This window comes from Dermochelys coriacea, chromosome 17 (assembly GCF_009764565.3).
Source record: "Dermochelys coriacea isolate rDerCor1 chromosome 17, rDerCor1.pri.v4, whole genome shotgun sequence".
Classification (NCBI taxonomy): Eukaryota; Metazoa; Chordata; order Testudines; family Dermochelyidae; genus Dermochelys; species Dermochelys coriacea.
The window spans coordinates 6,845,391-6,862,957 of record NC_050084.1 but is presented as its reverse complement, the minus strand read 5'-3'; the positions used below and the strand labels follow the sequence as shown (position 1 = coordinate 6,862,957).

Here is a 17,567-nt window from a genome sequence, read left to right as displayed (position 1 = left end):
AAAAATGCAGGGAGAAAAAGTGAGAACTGCCAAAACCCAAGCAAAGCAAATCCAAGCGAAGAACTTGCAAAGGAAATTAAAACCAATGGTAAAAGGTTCTTTAGCTATATACACAAAAAGAAAGAAAAAGTGGGACCCTAAGTACTAAGGATGGGGTGGAGATTAAAGAATCTAGATATGGCCCAACACCTAAACTGTGTCTCAGTTTTTAACAACCAACCAACCAACCAGAGAGACAGGGGACAGTGACAGGATAGCTAATGGGAATGAGGATATGCAAGTAGAAATTACCACATCTGAGGTGAAAGCCAAACAAAAACAGTTTAATGAGATCAAATTGGGGGGTCAGGGGAATCTTCATCCAAGAACATTAAAAGAACTGGCACACACAATCCCCATAGCAAGGATTTTTAATGAATCTGTAAACTCAGACATTCTACACTATGACTAGAAGATTGCAAATATAGTACCTATATTTAAGAAAGGAAAAAGAGTGATCTGGGAAAGTGCAGGCCTGTTAGTTTGACCTTAACTGCATACAAGGTTTTAGAACAAATTTTGAAAGAGACAGTAATTAAAGATATGGAGATAAATGGTAACTGGAATAAAATACAACACGGTTTTACAAAAGGCAGATCATAACAGACCAACCTGATCTATTTTTCTGGGACCAAGGAAATGCGGTAGACCTAATCTACCGGATTTCAGTAAAACATTTGATACAGTTCCACATGGGAAATTACTAAATTGAAAAAGATGGGAATTCATACGAGAATCAAAAGGTGGGCAAGGAACTGGTTAAAGGGGAGATTACAACAGGCTATACTCAAAGATGACTAGTTGGAGGGGGTTACTGGTGGAGTTCCTCAAGGCTCGGTCTTGGGGCCAATCTTAGTTCATATTTTCATTAATGACCTTGATATAAAAAGTGGGAGCATGGTTAATAAAATATGCAGATGACAAAGAGTTGGGAGGTACTATCAATATGGAAGAGGATCCGAATATCACACAAGACAAATTTGGATGACCTTGAAAACTGGAGTAATGGAAAGGAGGTGAAATTTAATAGTGCAAAATGCCAGATCATGCATTTAGGGATTAACACGAATTTTTGCTATAAACTGGGGAATTATCAGGTGGAAACAACAGAGGAGAAAGACCTGCGTATATGGCTTGGCCACAGAATGACTACAAGTTGCCAATGTGATGTGGCCACAAAAAAGGCTAATGCAATCCTTGGATGCATCAGGTGAGGAATTTCCAGTAGAGATAGGGAAGCATTACCACCATTATGCAAGGCACTGGTGAGACCTCATCTGGAATACTATGCGCAATTTTGGTCTCCCATGATTAAGAAAGATGAATTCAGAATGGAATAGATGCAGAGAATGTTACCAGAATGATCAGAGGAATGTAGAACTTACCTTCTGAGAGGACACTTAAGGAGCTTGGCTTGTTTAGCCTAACAAAATGAAGGCTGAAGGGAAATATGATTGCTCTTTATAAATAAATCATAGGGATAAACACCCGAGAGGGAGAGGAGTTATTTAAGTTAAGGGCCAATGCTGGCATAAACCGGCCATCAACAAGTTTAGGCTTGAAATTATAAGACTGTTTCTAACCATCAGAGGAGTGAAGTTCTGGAACAGCCTTCAAAGGGAAGGGGGGGGGGGGGGGACAACCTAACTTGTTTCAAGACTGACCTTGATACTTATGGAGAGGATGGTATGACAAGGTTGCCAGCAATAGCATGTGGCTCATCTGTGATTGCTATTGGTAAGTATCTTCAAAAGCCGGAGATGGGACACTACTTGGGGAGGGTCCTGAATACTGAAGACAATTCTTTTCCAGGTTTCTGGCTGGTGGGTCTTGCCCACATACTCTGGGTCTAACTGATCACTATACTTGGTGTCAGGAAGAAATTTCCCCCCATGTCATATTTGCAGACCCCTGGTTTTGTTTTGTTGTTTTTTGCCTTCCTCTGCAGTGGGAGGCCTGGGTTGCTTGCTGGTTTGAACTAGAGTAAATGGTTCTCTACAACTTGAAATCTTTACATCAAGATTTGAGGCCAGAGGTTACGGGCCTATTACAAGAGTGGGTGGGTGAGGTTCTGTGGCCTGCAACGTGCAAGATGTCAGACTATATGGTAATGATGGTCCTTTCTGGCCTTAAAGTCCGTGAGTAAGATGCAGTCCAAGTTAAGCAAAATAAAGTCTGTTGCTAATCAAAGTCCAAACCAGCAGAGCACACAAATGTAATGTATTATGGAATTTTACACTTTCATATTAAGTTTGGTTTGGAAGTGAGTTCTTGATTACCATTTTTTATTTTCCTTTCTCAATGGTTAAAGAAATCAGATTAGTTGCTTGGTATGAGGGAGACTAAGATGCATAGTATTCACGTTAGATTCTATATGGTGCAGAACTTCCCATTAAAGAGATAAGGACGTTGTATGCACAGAAAGATTTGGAACAGGAAAAAAAAAAATTTCAAGCAAATAACAGCACTTGCTATAGAGACTTGTTAGAATTTAGTCCAAAATACTTAAAAATCTATAGCAATACAATTGATTAATTTGTTTTCTGTGTCTCTGAAATAGGATAAAAAAACAGGTATACTTTTTCAAGTTTATATTTCTAGTTAAGCACATGCTAGAATTCTGCAGAAAAGAATAAAGCTCCCTATAAACATCATCCTCAAAAGAGTAAATCCATCTGCCTTACATTGGGAAGGAAGACCCACAGCAGAAACATAAAACTTTCTTAATATCCAAAGTGTGAAACCAAATTGACCAAGTCTGATTAACAGACCAGTAAATCCAGTTGAGAAGGTTATGATTTCCTTTTTCTATTTCAAAAGAAGATTAATAAAAGACATTTTTGTAAGACCTAAAAACTGTATCAAGTCAGATAGATTCTTCTCCTCCTAAAATATTTTCATAAAGTATCCTGGACACTATTAAATTAAATTTAGCATATACTTCATCATACTATATAGTAGTGAATACCAGACTGGTCCTTCTTTGCAGTGTACATATAATGTGTGGCTTCTGCCAAGAATGAAGAGCTTATTAATTAAGTATAAAGTCAACATAATATCATTGCCAGATCAGTTGAGGGACACTCAGTCCACAACTACAGTTTCCTTCCGGGACTCCAGAAGCACTCTCTTTAATAAAGTCAGACAGCCACAAGACAGTCTTCTCTCATTGGGTAAAATACAAATCAGTTTTCAGTGAAATGTGAAAAGTTGACTAAGCTTCACTAGTCTGAAATCTTCTGATACCGAACAGTTGACAGCAATGCAACTAAATAAAAAAAACTGGATGACATAGGTTACCAGACATGGAGAAATATAGGTTAATATTTTCCTCTACAGACACCCATTTTGTGAGAATCTCAGTTTGCTTTACAAATATTAAGCCTCTCAAACCACTTGAGTGGTGGATATATGTTGTACTCATTTAAATGTTGGGTAAAATGAGGTATAGAAAGGTTAAAAGAATTGCCTAACTCAGATCACCCAATAAGTCAGTGGCTGAACTGGGAATGACCACAACAGTGATAATTCCCAGTTCCCTATTTTAAGGAATGTTAAGGAGGGAGGTTATTGCAATTTAATCTTGATCTAGTAAGACACTGGATTTCTGTTAGAATCCAGATGTTATGCTCTATAAAGTTTTTACGCTACAAACTTAAGACTGACCTGATATTTGTTAAGAGCGCACAGGTCTCTCACCTGCAAGCAAAAGGCCTTTTGTGACTCAGTAGTGACTTCATTTCCTTGTCTGGATATAGAGGGAAGGAATGAATTTTTCAAGCAATGAAGGAGAAGCAAATACTAAAAAAAGTATGATTTTCATCTGTCTAGGAACATGTCTTATCAGCCAGTCAAAGAGAAGAGTGCATTTCCCCTCCAAGCAGTCTTAGAATCCTTTTTATTTTTCCATTTCTGAATTTTTCATCAGCAAACTATTTCACGGAGTTGACTGAGTTAAAGAATTCTTTGCTGTGGTGATTGCTGGATGACTTGTCAGCCAAACATCTTCTGCTGTACTGTCTGTGCCACTTCTTGAATTAAAAATTCAAAATAACTTATTTGGGAAAAAAAAAATCTGACTACATTTTCAATTTTTATTTTTAAAAGGTTGCTTTTTCAATTGTTTGCTCATTTCTACAGCTAGCATAGAAAGGTTTGTAAAGGAAGAAGGTACACCTAGCAATGGGACTTAGAAAGCTTAGAAAGCTTCACAAAGACAATTGAAATCAATTTGCTTTTGGAAAAGCACCTTTCAATGGACTGTGATGCTTTGAAACAGAGTGCTTTCCATCAACTTTCAAACAGAATTATCTGTTTTGATTTACACTGTATCAGAAACAAAAGGGCAAAACACATTAAAACCTAATTCTTATATATGAAAGAAAATGTGTCTTGACTTTCTCCCACTGGTTTTAATGAAAAGAAGTTTAATTTGCTGTATTCTTGAACATAAGGGTTAAATATTTGTATCAATCTGGAGTGTAAAAGACAACACATTTTAGTGTACTACATTAAAAAGTTCAGTGTTAACATACATAATCTAAATGTAAAACACATGAGATTTATAAGGTAATAGTTAGTAACCTACATCAGAATTACCTGCTGTTTATTCCCACCTTCATGTATAAATCTACAAACACTAGAAATTCCGCTTGCATATATGCCAAACAAACTCAAACAACTTGTTTTTTAAAATGACTTCACACCACCTCTTGAAAAAACTGGAGAGATGTTACCTCATCCGGTAATTCAATAGTACACCGTGTAATAATGCTGGGAATTTAATTTTCTTTTGATGCAAACCCAATTTTGATCTAAAACCAATGTCAGCAATGGTGTGCTCCACTATTCTTTTAAATAAAAATCTTATTTCCCCCATAATATTCCAGTGGTCAGCCACCAGATGAAGATCAATACCCTTCTTTCTTTTCAGATGCGATCGCTCTATTTAGGCTAATGAGTGTGCTAGCCGGACCACTTTCTGACTCAGTGATGCAACAGACAAATCTTTATACTAAAGTCTTGCCAACACGGTTGTTCTTAGTCTCTGAGAAGGAAACAGAGTACTATCTGAAACCACCATTTTTAAACAGAAAAAACACTGCTAAGTAGAGCTTCCCTCAACTTCTTTGTGAGTCAGATTATACCACTGAACTCAAAGAAAATAATCCCTGTACACACTGGACAAGGAAACCCCCATTAACATCATCTGTGTTTAAACTATAGTTGACAGCATGGTTTTAACCACAAGTATTGATCTTGCAAACACACATGTAAAGTTAAGTGTGTGTGTAAGTGCTGTATGATCATGGCAACTGCATAGGACCTGTCTGCTCCATATAGACCTGTCCGCTCCTATCAATGGCAGCTGCATATGTGGATATACAACTTTTAAAGCTTGGAATATATACTGTATTTAAACAGTTATTTTTTAAAAAAATATACGTGTATGCATGTATATTGCAAAGAAAATAACAGGTTTCAGAGTAGCAGCCGTGTTAGTCTGTATTCGCAAAAAGAAAAGCAGTACTTGTGGCACCTTAGAGACTAATAAATTTATTAGAGCATAAGCTTTCGTGAGCTACAGCTCACTTCATCGGATGCATCCGATGAAGTGAGCTGCAGCTCACGAAAGCTTATGCTCTAATAAATTTGTTAGTCTCTAAGGTGCCACAAGTACTGCTTTTCTTTTTGCAAAGAAAATAAAAACTGTCCAATAAAGCAGTAATACGTTCAACTCTTGTAAATTCAATGCATTAAAATTGCACAACATACCTCAGAGAAACATCTCTTGAGTGAATCTGGGATTTTTCCATCAACAATATGAAGCATCCGCTCCATCTCTTCACGGACAACATAACTCCCAGATTCATTGGAAAAGAGACTGAAAATGTCTAGGTAAGAAGAGAGATTAAACCAAATGTAATACAAAAGTTGTGCTGAATTTGCAGTTAAGCTTTCAAAAATTCTGTTCAAACCTGCCTCAGGCCACGTCAACACTACCCACCGGATCGGCAGGTAATGATCAATCAATTTATCGCGTCTAGCTTAGACACAATAAATCGATCCCCCATCGCTCTGCTGTCGACTCTGGAACTCCACCAAAGCAAGAGGCGGAAGCGGAGCGGACGGGGGAGCAGCGGTCGTCGATCCCGCGCCACGAGGACGCGAAGTAAGTGATTCTAAGTCAATCTAAGATGCATCGACTTCAGTTACGCTATTCTCGTTGCGTATCTTAGATCGATTCCCTCCCCCACCCCCCCATAGTGTAGACAAGGCCTCAGAGTGCCAATAAATGTCTGGTAATCAAAGCACAAGAGTCTTATTTAGGCTCATTCCACCAAGCTCTGGTACTGCTCATTAAGGGGTTAACAAATATTTCCTTCTGTATACTATTACCTGCTAGACAAAGGAAAAGCAAATATTGTAGAATCAAATTAAGAGGAAGACAAATTAACAAAACTCACTATGCAGATGTTTTAGATTAATGAATATTTTTTCAAAAAGAACTGAGACCATAACTCTTTCTCACTCTTTTCTTACAGAATATCCTCAACAGCCTTTCAACAAGATCCAGACACACTTGGGCATGCATTATGTAATGTCAGATCATTTCACTTTTGTTATGTGCTGTAAACATAAAAATCCTGAGTATCTCGAGATGTGCATTGTTAAAAAAAAATCTCAGTCTTGATTATTTAATTAACTTGCGCTCTGAGTTACATATAAAAATAAAGATCTACATATTAAAAACCTCAATTTAATCTTTGCTTTATAAAAGCATGTTCTACATGTGTTCTATTCTATGCACCTTGTTACTCTGATTACACGCACTTGTTACTCACATTTTGCTTTCTCTTCATCTCTGCCTCTTGTTAGTAGGACTAATCCCACTATCAGGTTATTGAAGTGTAGCCCTTTGGATGTTCCCCCAAATGAACAGTAAATGACCTAGAAGTAACAAAACAAAAACCGTTAGTTTCATTCTTTAAATTATGGATGGGAAACTGAAAGTGTGCGGATGAAAAAATAAAAGCAACAAGCTGTGTTTGGGTCCTGGTTTTTGTTTTAGGCTAGTCACCTTCTATTCAAGTAGAAGCTTTTCTGATCCTTGTTAGTCACATTAGATTTGCTATTGTTTCCTATCAATGCCTATAAAAGGGTCTTTCCAAGATATCTTAAATAGTCCATCAGGGAAATAACATCCTCAAGAGTAGACGAGAGCAAGCCATAGGGATAACAGAAAGATTACTGAATACAAACAATTCCTGCCCATCTACCCTTCTTTTTTTTCCCTCTTTAAACTGAGAGGGAATTAACTATTTTCCTTGTGCACAAGGAAAAACAGTAAACAATGCAGTCAATAGTCCAGGCCTGTGGAAAAAGACTGCTGTCTGGATTAGGAGAGGAGTGTAAAACAGGAGTTGGAACTTGCTCCATGCTATCATCTATGTAGAAATGTTTGTGGAAGTCACTGGAATTGAAGATTTCATTTGAAGGGGCTATGCCAATTCGATACAGAAGTGGCTTACATTTAAGTTTCATAAGGAGCCACTACTTACCAATGAAGTGGTCAGTAGCAGGTCTGAAGCATGCGCCTTTTATACAATAGACCAGTTTATGCATTGCTGTTCAGCTAGTCAGCATATTTAAATACTGGTTGAATATTTATAGGTGTGATATTTCTGCAGGAAGTCACTTCAGGACAAGCATCAACTAATTTTAATGACCAAGAATCACTAACTGGTTTATTCCAATATGTCACTTACTTCACCTTCCTGCTAACTTTACAAAAGAAAAGGAAAAACAGAAGCTGTAAGCATGAGGGAGGGATAGCTCAGTGGTTTGAGCATTGGCCTGCTAAACCCAGGATTGTGAGTTCAATCCTTGAGGGGGCCCTTTAAGGATCTGGGGCAAAAATTGGGGATTGGTCCTGCTTTGAGCAGAGGGTTGGACTAGATGACCTCCTGAGGTCCCTTCCAACGCTGATATTCTATGACGTGTTTTCTATAAAATAAACTTTCAGTTGTCCTGTTCTTTAACATCTCCTGATTTAGGATGCTCACCAACTACATTACCTACAAGCATCAGTACCTTACCACTAATAGGAACAGAAATCTATGTTAGAAATTTAGAAATGAAAGCAGCCAAAGTTTAAGTTACACTCTCAAAGATAAATTACTTTAAAACCTACATTACTTCTCATTTGATTTTCTTACAGATACAGCACTGGGCAACTAACCATAGACTCCGAAGTCTGGCTGATGGGGAAATATTACTGTCACAGACAACAGAACAAATGATGTTGCGCTGATCATGGTTTGGGTGGCAGACTGTGTTCAGCAGCAACTGCCTTAAGTTTTCCTTTACTCTGCAAAAGTCAGTTATTTCAAAGGGAACCGTATTTGACAGTGCTAAAGCAACATTATAGGTTAGCAGGTGTTACCTTCTATTAATATTTTACTAACCTTAAATAGCATGTTTTTAACTCATCAGCAATATGTATTTTAAGTAAAGAACTTCAAAAACTGAATTAAATGCAAATGTTACTTCAAATGTGCACGAACAGCTATCACTGACTTCAGCGGGAGCCACAAATGCACTCAAGTCAGAATTTTGCATAATAGCATCAACATATACATCAGAAATCAATGGAGATAAAACAATTAATGTATAAATATCCTGTGTTTTGTACAATACCATTAACACAGCAGTGTGAATTGTTACAGTCATCCATTTCCTCCCCAAAATGGACAGTGTTATGCATCTCAGGCAGTGAAGCTCAAACAAGAGGTACAAGTGACCATATAAAAATAATTTTGGCTCAAAGCTGTATCACAGATATAGGTTCAATGATAACAGCATAAGATTTAGGAGCAAGAAGAGCATTTGTCTGATGCTAGGATGGGGGTTCCCCAATAAACAAAACTGAAGAAAATTTGGAGGGCAGGACATTCCCATGCTGTCAACGACCGATATGGATTTATGCCCTCTAATTCTTGTGGGGAGATATTATAAAGTCGTTAAGGAAAGGAAATTGTTGTTCCACCTCATGGAATAACAGCTAGTTTAGTCATGAGCTGCTTACAAAGCCATTGACAAATTTCTGTAATGTTTATAGCACCAGCGAGATGTTTTGAAAGACAATTTTTGACTGCATTTTATCTGAAATAGTTTAAATATAATTATTAACGTAACAGCCCTTTAAAGTCTTGTCTACATAAGATTTCTGGGAAGTCTCCCACTGCTGCCCTTCCACCAGTGACAGCAACACAGTGCTAGTCTAGACAGGGGACAAGTGTTCACTTATGTTTATACAGACTTACTCCAAAACAGGATTAGGTAACATGGTGCTAAAAGTGCTAGTATCTTGCCTCTATCAGTATCATCATAATTACTACCAGCAGTGGTTCTGCACCAGATAGATGTCCAGCAAAACCGAGACAAAGCCTTACACACTATGTTAGATGAGCTCTATGCCACTCTCCATCATCAATCTATTCTTTTTAATGTCTCCACTGAAGTAGTTTAAGAGGCCCATAGGTATGTGAATTCAAAGGATCTTGTAGTACAAATGGAGCACATTCTAAGGAAACCATTATGTAGAACCTGCAATTTCATTCCACTGCTTGTTGCATAATGCTATAAAAACAGATTAGCTTCCCAGAAGATGCTTGGATCATCCTCTTGTATTCAACCCATTTCCAAATGCTCCAGGGGGTACATTACAAAAGCTACATTTGTGCTTATTTGGATAAACTGATTGTAAATGCTCCGTGCACACTGTCAGAGTTCTAAATTCCACTTTTCCTACTCTTAAGCATTTTCATTCTATAAGAGGTCTTCAAAGGCTATACTGCACATGTAGGTCATTTACCTTTAGCACTGAAAGGAAATAATTCAGAGCATTTAAAAATATGCTGTTAGCTCATCTGATCAGTGAAAGCTATCGTAGCTTTCAAGTATTAATATGGTTACTTTCACATGAAAAAAAAAATTCTGGGTGCAACAGGAGCTATAAAAACCCTGTCTCTCAAATATAACAATCAACTGAATTTGACAGGAAGGTCACTGTATCAAATTAATAGGGGGGGAGGGGCGGCTTTTTTTTTTTTTTTTTAAATAAAAAGGTAAGTAACTCTTTTGGATGGGAATCCAGATGCAACTGTCAACCAGCAAGTACGTGAGGAAAGTTCCAAGTTAAACTAATTAGATACATATATATTAATGCTTCTCTCAATTAAATCTCACTGAATTTATTTTGCTAAGACTCTTTTCTAAACTGAAGAAAATCCACGAGGGCAAGTCCAAACGCTCCTTAAGCATGCAGATCGCATAAGGCCTTTTCATTCTTAAAACCATGTAGGTAAATGCTGTCCATTTTAGACAAAGCATGCTCTTTACAATTCGCAATTCCAACATTATACTTTTCAGACCTGCTTCCAAACAGAATTAGAAGCAGTACTCCTGGCAGAACCATGCAGGCTAGAATGTAAGAGGGAAGGTTCTTGGGGGAAAATAAATAAATTAAATAAAAATCACATCTTCCCTTTCACTACGCGTGGTAAAAGTCTTTCTCCCCCATGTGTCCTACACAGGGAAAGATGAATGGCAGCTGATATGCACCAACTCAGACAGATACTAAACAATAACTATGTGTAAAAACTATGTTCAAAAACCAATCAGAGAACACTTCAATCTCTCCGGTCACACGATTACAGACCTGAGAGTGGGAATGAGAATATGGAGGTAGATATTACCATATCTGAGGTAGAAGTGAAACTGAAACAGTTTAATGGGACTAAATCGGGGGGCCCAGATAATCTTCATCCAAGAATATTAAAGGAATTGGCACCTGAAATTGCAAGCCCATTAGCAAGAATTTTTAATGAATCTGTAAACTCAGGAGTAGTACCGAATGATTGGAGAATTGCTAATATAGTTCCTATTTTTAAGAAAGGAAAAAAAAAAAGTGATCCGGGTAACTACAGGCCAGTTAGTTTGACATCTGTAGTATGCAAGGTCCTGGAAAAAATTCTGAAGGAGAAATTAGTTAAGGACATTGAAGTCAATGGTAAATGGGACAAAATACAACATGGTTTTACAAAAGGTAGATCGTGCCAAACCAACCTAATCTCCTTTTTTGAAAAGGTAACAGATTTTCTAGATAAAGGAAATGCAGTGGATCTAAATTTACCTAGATTTCAGTAAGGCATTTGATACCGTGCCACATGGGGAATTATTAGTTAAATTGGAGAAGATGGGGATCAATATGAACATCAAAAGGTGGATAAGGAATTGGTTAAAGGGGAGACTGCAACGGGTCCTACTGAAAGGCGAACTGTCAGGTTGGTGGGAGGTTACCAGTGGAGTTCCTCAGGGATCGGTTTTGGGACCAATCTTATTTAATCTTTTTATTACTGACCTTGGCACAAAAAGTGGGAGTGTGCTAATAAAGTTTGCAGATGATACAAAGCTGGGAAGTATTGCCAATTCGGAGAAGGATCGGGATATTATACAGGAGGATCTGGATGACCTTGTAAACTGGAGTAATAGTAATAGGATGAAATTTAATAGTGAAAAGTGTAATGTTATGCATTTAGGGATTAATAACAAGAATTTTAGTTATAAGTTGGGGACACATCAATTAGAAGTAACGGAAGAGGAGAAGGACCTTGGAGTATTGGTTGATCATAGGATGACTATGAGCTGCCAATGTGATACGGCTGTGAAAAAAGCTAATGCGGTTTTGGGATGCATCAGGAGAGGCATTTCCAGTAGGGATAAGGAGGTTTTAGTACCATTATACAAGGCACTGGTGAGACCTCACCTAGAATACTGTGTGCAGTTCTGGTCTCCCATGTTTAAAAAGGATGAATTCAATGGAATGGAACCGGTACAGAGAAGGGCTACTAGGATGGTCCGAGGAATGGAAAACTTGTCTTATGAAAGGAGACTTAAGGAGCTTGGCTTGTTTAGCCTAACTAAAAGAAGGTTGAGGGGAGATATGATTGATCTCTAGAAATATATCAGAGGGATAAATACAGGAGAGGGAGAAGAATTATTTAAGCTCAGCACCAATGTGGACACAAGAACAAATGGGTATAAAATGGAAGTTTAGACTTGAAATCAGACGAAGGTTTTTAACCATCAGAGGAGTGAAGTTTTGGAATAGCCTTCCAAGGGAAGCAGTGGGGGCAAAAGATCTATCTGGCTTTAAGATTCTACTCAATAAGTTTATGGAGAAGATGGTATGATGGGATAATGGGATTTTGGTAAGTAATTCATCTTTAAATATTCAGGGTAAATAGGCCAAATCCCCTGAGATGGGATATTAGATGGATGGGATCTGAGTTACCCAGGAAAGAATTTTCTGTAGTATCTGGCTGGTGAATCTTGCCCATATGCTCAGGGTTTAGCTGATTGCCATATTTGGGGTCAGGAAGGAATTTTCCTCCAGGGCAAATTGGAGAGGCCCTGGAGGTTTTTCGCCTTCCTCTGTAGCATGGGGCATGGTTGACTTGAGGGAGGCTTCTCTGCTCCTTGAAGTCTTTAAACCATGATTTAAGGACTTCAATAGCTCAGACATGGGTGAGGTTTTTCATAGGAGTGGGTGGGTGAGATTCTGTGGCCTGCGCTGTGCAGGAGGTCGGACTAGATGATCAGAATGGTCCCTTCTGACCTTAGTATCTATGAATCTATCCTTCAACAAATAAACTTCAAAAACAGACTCCAAGTAGAGACTGCTGAATTGGAATTAATTTGCAAACTGGATACAATTAACTTAGGCTTGAATAGAGACTGGGAGTGGATGGGTCATTACATAAAGTAAAACTATTTCCCCATGTTATTTCTTCCCCCACCCCACCCCCCACTGTTCCTCAGACCTTCTTGTTAACTGCTGGAAATGGCCCACCTTGATTATCAGCATAAAAGGTTTTCCTCCTTCCCCCCTCCCCTTCCTGCTGGTAATAGCTCATCTTAAGTGATCACTCTCCTTACAGTGTGTATGATAAAACCCATTGTTTCATGTTCTCTCTCTCTCTGTGTGTGTGTGTGTGTGTGTGTGTGTGTGTGTGTGTGTGTGTGTGTGTGTAAATCTCCCCACTGTATTTTCCACCAAATGCATCCGAAGAAGTGAGCTGTAGCTTACGAAAGCTTATGCTCTAATAAATTTGTTAGTCTCTAAGGTGCCACAAGTCCTCCTTTTCTTTTTTGCAAATACAGACTAACACGGCTGCTACTCTGAAACCTATGTGTAACAGGGCTGACCACAGTCACCTAAAACAACATCATATTAAGTGTTTCTGCTGTCTCATTTAGACACGTGGCTTGTCACCTCACCCAGAAATAACGGAAGTGTGAGTGACTCTCTAAAAGAGATCCAAGACATGCACTGAGCAGTCCTGAGGAACTTATGAGCAAACCAGCCTCAGCAGATGGCTAATTTCTTTGTGATTAAAGACAAAACCTCAGGAGAGGAATGCAGTTTTGACAGTACAGACTTACGGACTTATTCAGAACTCGCTAGAAAAGGCACCTGCTCAGACAGTTAAAATCGCTAATGTCGCTGTTGTACAGATTACAATACTTATTTTATTATTGAAAGCCAAAAGTACTATGATTTGGTAAACACCCCACGAGGCAGCAATGGACAACTATTGTTCTAGACTAGTAGACAATGTATGATCCTATTGTAAAAGTGCAAGTGTAGAAAGACTGGAAGCAATGCTGTCATGATGTGTAATAAGCATTACAAATCTATACTGATAAAGGCCTAATTTTACAGACATTCTCTTTCAGTTTCTTTTTCTGCTCTCTTCACTCCATTCTTTTCTTCATTAAAACTTTTTTTTTAAGCTGATTCACTGTTTAACAGTAAGGTAATGCGAGTAGACAAAATAGGAACAACATACTATTTCATCTTTGTAAGATAAAACTCAGCACACCATCTGAATAGAAGCTGACTGAGTTAATTACTGAAATTATAATGTAAAGATCTACAAGATATTTTTAAAAGCACTGAAACAAAAACCGAAAAGACGTGTGTGTACTGTAACTGGAATCCTTGGGTGATCTTCACAGTAAACAAGTATAACACAACATTTGCCCTAATGTCCACTATCTTGTAAAGTAATTTTGTTCTCTCCTTATTTATTTTTATGTATGTCAAAGACATAAGGTGTGTGTGGTAATGTACAGTATATTCTTCCTTTGCTACCAGATTCCTTAAAACACCATGTTGTCATGACCAAGTCAGCCCAACAAAAAGGCTTCCTTGAAGTCATTTAGAAATTTGGTAATACACACTTCACTAGAATAGTTCAGTATTGGAAGAAGAATTTAATATGCACTTTGTATATTGACTTTTTATGAACAAAGTTCAAATGATACATCAAAATATAGCACGGAAAACTCAGCAAGAAATGGCCTGGCACACATTACAACAGGTAGCCTTGAAATGGGATGGCTATCATCATGACAAGACAGGAAAAGAATAATATTTTGCTGGTGTCAACTAACTTCCATTACAGATTTTGTACGTGTCATCCTGCCTTCATTCACAGTGTACACACATGAATGTACAAACTGAAAAATCCAGTGACTCTTTGCCAATTGTTTGTGTAGGCAGCTATGTAACTTGCATCCTGCACTTTGCAGTCTTAACATAAGCTAGTAGCCTTAAGGGTATCAGTTGTACAACTGAATTCTGGAAACCTCTTAAGACTTTTGTTGTACCAATGCTATTTTGTGGAAGACTGGAATCCAATTTTTAAATCTTAGTCTGGTAATAGAGTACTAGTACAATAACTATGTGTGTAAAGTGTTATATATTGTAAATTGAGACAGGAATGTCCCTTATTTCTATTGCCTTTCTGTTTTATGTGTTAATAGAAGATTACATTTAATGCATTGCATAGCTACATCTACTTTCTCCCTTTATAACACTAGAGTTAGTGTGAAAATAGATTTATGTCTATAAGAAATTATAAGTTTGGCATTGAAGATGCCTTCACTTCTACTCTGGTTTCTTAGAATCTGATTTGTGCTTAAAAGGATCACCTGTCTTTTGGTAACTTTTTGTTAATTAATAAAGTTTCACAACTTTTTTGCAGTATAAACCAAACATGATCCCACTTGTCACTGGCAAATTTCCATTTACCTAAATGTTTTCTGAGATGAAAAAATTGACAGAAAGATAGGACAAAGTTAGGCTTTTCTTTTAAAAAAGCAAAAGTCTGGAGAAATTTTAAAAGGGGATGCTTTCTTTGTAACAGATTAAAATGTGCAGGGAAAGAATTGCTACTAAACGGAAAAAATGCAATAAGCCCTAAAAACAACTAGTCTGTCAAAATCCAGAAACCTTGTTCCTCAAAAATGACAGCATCCTTAGTCCTTACTTTACCTATAGCATTCATAAGGCACAGACACAGAGGACTCCCCATAATACTACAAGGATAATGAAAAATGTTCCTTCTGGTATCATTAAAATAAAGAATATAACTCACAATAAATGTGTGGAAATCAGCTAGGAAAGAGTTTCCAAATGGTTCAGGAACTTTGACAGAGAGCACAAACATTAGCAAATCCATGACATACTCCAACTATAAAATCTTTTCATACTCTACCTATGCACTATATCTCACAAATAATTATTGAATACAAGAAACCAAGTTTCTAGGCTAAGCTGTTTTTGGAGATATTTAATGAAAAGTTAGAATTTTCAAAACATGGACACCTGTTAGTTCCAAGTTCTAACAGCTTATAAATATTTTCAGATGAAATATACATCAAATTTCTCTACTCAGACACAAATAAGTTTTCAAAGAGTATCTGGAGAAAGTGAGAGACCAATGAAAACCTAGCCACAAATATAACTACAATGAAGGGACTGTAAGCACTCCATAATAAGAACTGTTTACAGTACTACTCATGGCTTTTAGATCTGACAAAAAGGCAAGGCTATTACTTAAGGCACCTTTAATAAAGGAGATTTAAAGTGCTGACCTCTAGCATCTGAATTTTGGATTTTTTGTTTTGTTTTTTAGAACCATTTTTCTTGCCTAAAGTCATCAAAATGCAAGTGAGACTTCACATCTGGCCAAGCAACAATTCACTTGGGGTTTTTTTTCCCCCTCCATTTAGTTTTCTGCCTCTAGGAATACTGTTCCCCCCACCCCATAATAAGAAGTGATGAAGAATAAAACTTACAACGGGCAAAATTCAGCTCTGGTGTAATTAGGTCCAATTCCATTGAAGGCAGAGCGTGTGTGCCAAATTCAATCCAATTGTAACTTAAGGCATCATTCTGGTTTTAACTTTTCCTTCTTTCCCTGTATATATCACTATTGTTTTCACATTACACAAAAAAAAAAAAATTTGTTTTTCCATTCCAATTTTATTCCGTTATGCACTTTGCACCCTACCAGAGACAGAGGAGTTCACAAAGCAGAATTAAAAGTGGAGAACCTAAGGGTATGGTCCTACACTGGAAACTTCAAAGCACGCCGGGGGAACGCTCCCGCAGCAGCACTTTCAAGTGCACATGTGGTCACGCGCGAGCACTGGGAGAGAGCTCTCCCAGCAATCCACCTTTGCAAGGGGATTAGCTCCAAGCACTGGAAGCGTGGTTCCCAGAGCCTGTCTACACTAGTGCTTTAAAGCACTCAGACTTGCTGCACTCAGGGGGTGATTTTTCACACCCGAGTCAGCAAGTTAGAGCGCTATAAAATATAAGTGTAGACAAGCCCTAAGAAATAGATGGCTGGAAAGGAAAAACCGCTAAAAGAATTTCCTGTGTGGCCAAGTCTTCGCCTTAATCAGGGCAAGAGCAAATCACATTCTACGTCTGGAGGCAAGAGCCACATATCTGGACCATTATCTTTTATCATCCCTCCATATTTTTTCCAGTGTAAAACACAGTTTTAAAACTCTTGTAAAAAAATAAAGAACATCACTACTCATTTAAAAAGTAGAGAGAAAAAACGAATCCAATATACCGAAACAGCAAAATTGATGCCTTCACTGTGAAGCTCTGATTTTTATGACACTCAGTGTACTTAAGGCAACTTCATGTGCAGAGTTTATCATACCGCTAGTGAGAGTAGGTGTGAAGTTTCCACCTTGCTTAACTAAAACCAAGCCTAGCAGACACAAAAATACCAAGGTCTTCCAGCTGGAGGGGAAGAACTCAAATAAAATGACAAATTTCATAATGAAACAGACGTTAATACATACTGCACATCAGGAGAGACAAACATTTTAACTGAGGGGAAACAGTGGAGCCATGCCCATGTCCTCAGACTAGAATTGTACACACCTAAGCTCTGATTTACATTTAGAACAGATATCTGGGAGGTAATCTATTTTTAAAGATTAAAAATATATGAGTGGCTCTTAATACCTACGTATGGAACTTAAACAGCCCTTATTTGCTATGGTTTTGAAAGACGGGGTTGGATGTAAGAGAGATGAAACCAACCGTTATTCAGTTATAGGACAGTGGTGTGACGAAGATCTGACATCAC

The 17,567-nt window shown here is 37.8% G+C and overlaps 1 protein-coding gene across 8 annotated transcripts in view; it reads right to left on the bottom strand.

Moving 5' to 3' along the window:
- Positions 1–17,567, bottom strand: part of USP32 (ubiquitin specific peptidase 32) — a 152,215-nt gene that overhangs the window by 79,404 nt on the left and 55,244 nt on the right. For all 8 annotated transcript variants that reach the window (XM_038375649.2, XM_038375648.2, XM_043499259.1 and 5 more), the window contains 2 exons: positions 6,885–6,990; positions 5,815–5,933 (listed from right to left, as the gene is read on the bottom strand). In XM_038375649.2, the coding sequence (XP_038231577.1) occupies positions 5,815–5,933; positions 6,885–6,990 (225 nt within the window). The remainder of the gene's footprint in view (positions 1–5,814; positions 5,934–6,884; positions 6,991–17,567) is intronic.